Here is a 6,069-nt window from a genome sequence, read left to right as displayed (position 1 = left end):
CAATTTTTTCATTGGCAACGCGCTTCACTGTTACTATCGTATGTCTATTGCAAATTAACAGAAAAGAGTACTAGCTCTTACTATGAATACAGTTTTGTCAATCTGGGGATTTTTCAGTGCAAAAATACTACCAGAGCATTATAGCGACTCCTGCAGTTCGAGGTCATCTTCCATGCTTTCGAACGAACCGACAGTGAAAGAATCTTCGGTAACTTTTGCCATCACTGCATGTTCCTACCTTTAGTAATCCTTGAAAAACAGTCCATTAGCTTGATACAATAAAGGAGTGTTATGTCTTCTGTATTTTTTCAAATATTTCTATTCAGAGTGAGTGCTAGTGGACAGTTTCGTTTCAGTTAATTTGTTTAAATTGTGTTTTAACTCAATTTTTTCTTAATAACAGTTCATCACTTTAAAAAATTTATTTTGATGAACTTTGATATATTTTATTATTCCAGTGCATAAATGTATCATCTTACGGTTCGAACGATTCAGAACCACGAGTGTCGCAACAGCTTACGCCGGTATCTGCAAAAGTTGGCTTTTTGCTTTTGCCATTTACTTGTTTAAATTTTACATTTTAATGAATTTTTTCAAACTGATATTTAAAATTCATATTGATTTTAGTTTGTTTTTCAGAATACAGATGTAATGTTGCCTCAGACATATTGTTATGACGAGGATGCGGATAATGGCGTGTTGTGTCGTGTCTGTGATTGCTGGTTACCTGGGCAGCGGGAATTTGATCGCCACTGCGATGAATTACATCCAGTTGCTGCTGATCCAGATAGTACAACCGTACCACAAACGTTAATAATTATTACCAAATACCTTCAGCACTTACTCTGTCCAACTATACCATTTTTCTTTTTGTGGATGTGAAATACCTTCATATGGAAATTTGAATCATAACAGAAAAAAAAAAAATCGCTGCAAACCATTCACAGTAACTGGAATACTTTTTATCAGCTACAGGTTTGAACAGACTTCATTAGCGTCCGGATCAATAATGTTGAGCACAGCGATTTCATCAGAAGTGAGTTTGAATCCGTCGGGTCCGTACTCTGTTGCTGCTACAAACCGAAAGCGAGTGTCTTCTGATCCTCTTGAATCCGGGAGCTATTTCAGCACTAAAAGTGGGCGGCATTTATGTCAGGTACCGAAATAATTTTCCTTTTTTGCACTGGAGAATTATCGAAAGTAAAGCAGGCTTCATAATGCTTGCAATAACCAGGATGAAAGAGCTCAAATACTTAGGGCTCTCCGTATAGTTGTATAGTTTCAGACATGCGGCAAATATTATTCATCAGAATGGAATTTGGAAAGACATCGACGAGAAAGTTGTCCATCTCATATGAAACGATTAAAAAGTATTACTGATGAGAGAACAAGGTAATTAACAGCTGCAAGCACATAATTCTAGAATTTGGCAGTTAAAGGAATGTTGTTTCACTGTTACCAAACATTTGTAACTGGACTTTATTAAACTATAGCAAGATGTCGAGTATCGTTTAATGAAATCTGAAATATATTTTGATGTACTCTTCTCGTCACTAACCGCAGCGGTGAATAATGAGGCCGTCACTTCATTCACTTCGTTTCATTATGGAGACTAATGCAGCATGAGGTTTAAATATGCATGAAGTACGGGTGCTATAATGGATTTTCTCGCTGTAATTACTGTCCCTTTAGCTTTTTTCACGACTTAATTAATCTAATTATTATTCAAGGTTGGCAAAATTGGAACCAGTGGACTTGTTGCAATTTCAGACTACTGTAAATACCAGATGGGTGGATGATTGTGCTTTGATTGTTGGCGAATCTCGAATTGGTGTCCCAAGAGCGGTAAATTTGTAAATTTTCCAGCAAGATTGTGTGTGAAAAATACCGTAAGATGTCCATAAATGCTAAGCGAAAAGGCAACTGATAAGAACTGCTGGCCAGTTTCGTAAGGATGTCCATAAGTGCTAAGCGAAAAGGCAACTGATAAGAACTGCTGGTCAGTTTCGTAAGATCTGGAATATGCTGAGTTTGCTTGGAGTAGAAAGCAATGGGAAGTATAAGTCGCCAAGATGTTATAGTGACAATACTGTTTCGCTGAAAAACAGTTATTACAAAGTCTTTTTGAATTCAAACATTTCATTTTTATTTTAGATGCTTTCAAGAGCTTCAACATATTTCTCATCTTTGTTTCAATATTATGAAAACCACAGTGATGTTCCACTGCCGGTCCCAGTTGATCCCATCGCATTTCATCAAGCTATGGAAGCATTTAAGGGTCGATTACAACTTGACGGTATTCTTTTAAATTTCTGTCAATTTTTTTTCAATGATTTCTTGGACATTGTCGATTTAATTTGACAATTACACTTGTTGTCCTTCCTTCTTAAGTCTCTTTGTTTTCTTCTTCAAGTTCCGACAAAATAAATTTCTTTAGGTAAAAATATTGACTGCATATTATTTATGGCTGATAAATTCAAAATTAAACCTCTTTATGATCGATGTGAACGTTTTATCGCCGAAAAAGTAAGTTTGAATGTTCTTCCTCTTTATCCTTTTTGGTTTCTGATTCATGTCGATTGCTGCTTTTACAAACATCCATTCTTTCTTTTATGGATTGATACTCTTAATTCTCTCATTTTGTTGTGTGGATGATTCCTTCCTTGGTTACTCTCATTGTTTATAAGAAAAAAGTTGTGATGAAGAAGGTGGTCATCTGAAATTAAGAGTGCTTAACTGGATCATTCAGCAACTGTATTTACGCGCGTATCATGATTTTACAAATTGTAATGATCTTGCCTACGCAATCATTGGATATGGATAGGTTAAGAACACGAAAATGACTGCAGACCAGTTCCTTTTTTTTAAATCTGTTTGAACTGCTTCAGTTGCCTTCATCATCAGTGATGCATGCAATCCGGCTAGCAGAGCAATATCGAATGTGTGAAATAAAGCAAGCGCTGTTCGATTCGATTTCTATAGATGTATTTCGTAGTCTTGCAGCGGATGAAGATTATCGACAGATGGGTGCAGAACTGAAAGCTGAACTTTTGGAAAAATGGGGTACATTCTTGTGAGCATCTAAAAGTTCCTGTTTCATTTTATGATTGTCTCAGGTTTGGCACCATGTACAGTTGCTTTATCATCATTTTTATAAAGTTGTTTTGTTTGTAGGCCTTTCCATTCTCTACCCTTCTCCCCAAGTATTGATGATGTTTTTGCATCATGTACAATTGCCCAAAGTTTTTTTTTCAAGTTCGAAGATCCATTTTTAGGATATCTTACATTTTTGAGGTAATTCTGTCGTGCAAAAACACGAATATGAGGATTATGTGAACTTCGGAGTATGTTTAATTAAAACTGTGGAATACTATGCAGTGATGTGTATCTGCGCTGTACAAATTTTGCTTTTGCCCGGACGATCTTTTTGATCTGCAATTTCTAGAATTTTAAAAGAAGAACAAGATAGTGGTTCTTAATACCGGCGTTGTTGGAATTTTTCCTTAATTTGGTATATTTAAGAACTACTTGCACTGTTCAGACCTTTGTTTTTAAAATGAAATGACGCTATGTGTGTTGCTTTGGGTGCTATGGCAAATGGATATGCCTTTTGATTATCAGTCTTAACCAAGGCAGTTGTTGGATGGGATGTGGTTATCCATTGCAAAAAATGATTCTTTTGGATTCAAGATTTCTTTTCAAAAATTTGCGACATATCAGTATTCAAGTTCAGCTATTGACATTATTGATAAAGGTTTATCACAATGTCGGTTAGAACTGGTTTCACTTTTCTTTGAGATTAATGTAACGCTTGTACATTCTGTCGTATATTTAAAATTAATGTTTCTGAACCTCATCGCTTGGGTTTTTCCTCATGGACCTAACAGTTGATGAAGTATTCTTCAACCATTCAAAGGAAAGCTACTAAATAAATAGGGACGAGATGAATGAGAAGGCAAAGGGTAAGAGGCGTAAGAGGTGTGAATAATTTGCTTGCATATTCAGCAAATATATGAGGCAAAATTTCGTATCCCCATTTCTGGAATTCTAAATCCAAAGCACGGCGTAGGAATTAGTGAGGTCCTTCCTCTCTTCCAACCGTCTCTAACATATATTCTAATACTACTGTTTATAGTTATTGTGCTGCTAGGATCTCAGTTGACACCATTACGATCTCTTTGAAATGATTCAATCCGTCCCTTCATTAGTAAGCAGATCCTTTCACCGTTTAATTTTCTTTAAAGCTGTCACCAGTGTTTTCTTGACCAGTTATCCCTACATTTTACAATGAGTAATAATATTTTTTGAATAATGTTTAATCTTACGGTTTGTTTTTACGAACTACTTTTGAGCTCTTTGCTTCTGTTTTTATTCGAACACATTAGTTCATAATCTTCAAAAGAAACAGAATTAATAGGAAGTTTTCATATTCTGCTGATTAAAATCCGTTTTTCAGAACGAAAGGTAGAGTTTATTCTGTTGTTCAGGTCGATCTTTCTCGATCGAGGCGAAGCTTTTTAAGCTATCTGAAGTAGATACTGATGATTGTTGGTACTTAAAAATTCTCGGACTCGAATCTTGTTTTCTCATATTTCGGGAAATATTCGGAATGTTCAGAGTTCATTTCGATAGTTACCTTCGCCTCCCACCATACATTGTTTTTAGCACTTATAACGGAAAGTCTTTCAGTCCACTTGCGAGCATACTTGGAGATGTTTCATATGATTCTTACTCGCAGGTCTTAGAAGCATTAAATTTCAGAAATAAAAGCTTTCCCATTCCATCTTTGATATATGTGCTCTTCCTGTGTATTATATGAAACCAAATTCCGTTTTTCATTTGAATTTGTTAAAAAGATGCTGACATAAAAACGAGCTTTACTTCTGTCCTTCATTTCTTTTGCGCAATTTCTATTTTTGTTATTTCGTAAATTGTTTGCTAGGCAGAGAAGGTTAGATTTTTAAAAATTTTCAAACGGAATGTCTTAGTAGTAACTTTTCTTGTTTCTTTAAATGTTGTGCAACTTCGTCCACAGGTACTTTTTGCAGTGACCACATGATGAAAGCTCTTTACTTTCTAGTAAGTTGGCCTTGGGACAGTGCAAAAAAGAATTGAAGTGCATATCAGTGCTTTACGATTTTTTCTTCTGAAAGGCCTACAAAAAAAAGAGTTTTAAATTGAAGCTTCCTACACAGCAGTGATGCTGGGTATCGTTTGAAGTACTACCAGACATGTTACATTTTCTTAGCTATGCTTTCGTTTCGCGCAGCGGGAAATGGCTTTCAGTATTTAAGGCATCAGACAGAGGAGTGGGTCTCCTCAGCAATCATCGGGGCCCGTTTGAGATGGAGACTAACCATTTCTTGTGCATTTTTTACAGTCCTAAAAGTTTTTCATTCAGGTTATGAGATACATTGTATCAGCTCTTCAGCTTTTAAAATCTCATTCTATATTTACAGCACTTCTCTTTCAGTTTTGATCTTTTACCACTTTTTTTCCGCAACTTTTTCCTGCTTTACAAAAGTTCACTCTAATCATGGGATACAGTTGAATCTGCATTAATTTCTCTTTATACTGACATACTCCGATGTCTTTAAGGAAAAACAGCTCTATCATTGATTGTAATTTCAGTTTGTTATTGCATAGCTTTGGAAATTAGATGTAGCTATAGGAAATTTGTACCGCGGTAACTCGACGTTTTCATCAGACATATGTTGTCCCATTTTATCTCACGGAAAAATCATATTCATCAGTTAATATCATTTTTATGTTACAGTGCTGATAATGTTCGTAACTATCCAGTTAAAACCTCAACTTGTTTTGATGAGCATTTTGATGATTCAATTCTTAATGATTCACTAAAATATTTCCTTTTGCTACTTTACTCGCTATTCACTGTTTCATAAAATTTTGGATAAAACGAAAAGACATTTTGTGCATGTATGGATATGTTTTTGTTTTCTATTGTTTACGTAGTATAATGAATAAATAAGTAAATGAATATATAAAATATATATATATATATATATATATATATATATATATATATATATATATATATATATATAT

At 34.8% G+C, this 6,069-nt stretch overlaps 1 protein-coding gene across 1 annotated transcript in view; it reads left to right on the top strand.

Annotated features, from left to right (window-relative positions):
• The window catches only part of LOAG_16926 (zinc finger protein), a gene marked incomplete at its 5' end in the record, with an annotated part of 19,295 nt that extends 15,865 nt beyond the window's left edge, over positions 1–3,430 (top strand). The window contains 9 exons of the mRNA XM_020449580.1: positions 118–208; positions 459–536; positions 640–809; positions 976–1,156; positions 1,286–1,392; positions 1,731–1,845; positions 2,155–2,296; positions 2,438–2,526; positions 2,889–3,430. Coding sequence (XP_020306862.1) covers positions 118–208; positions 459–536; positions 640–809; positions 976–1,156; positions 1,286–1,392; positions 1,731–1,845; positions 2,155–2,296; positions 2,438–2,526; positions 2,889–3,077 — 1,162 coding nt within the window. The 3' untranslated portion in view covers positions 3,078–3,430. The remainder of the gene's footprint in view (positions 1–117; positions 209–458; positions 537–639; positions 810–975; positions 1,157–1,285; positions 1,393–1,730; positions 1,846–2,154; positions 2,297–2,437; positions 2,527–2,888) is intronic.
• Positions 3,431–6,069: the final 2,639 nt, after the last annotated feature.

Source organism: Loa loa, assembly GCF_000183805.2.
Source record: "Loa loa unplaced genomic scaffold supercont3.29, whole genome shotgun sequence".
NCBI classification, from domain to species: Eukaryota; Metazoa; Nematoda; class Chromadorea; order Rhabditida; family Onchocercidae; genus Loa; species Loa loa.
This window is presented reverse-complemented; position numbering and strand designations above follow the sequence as displayed.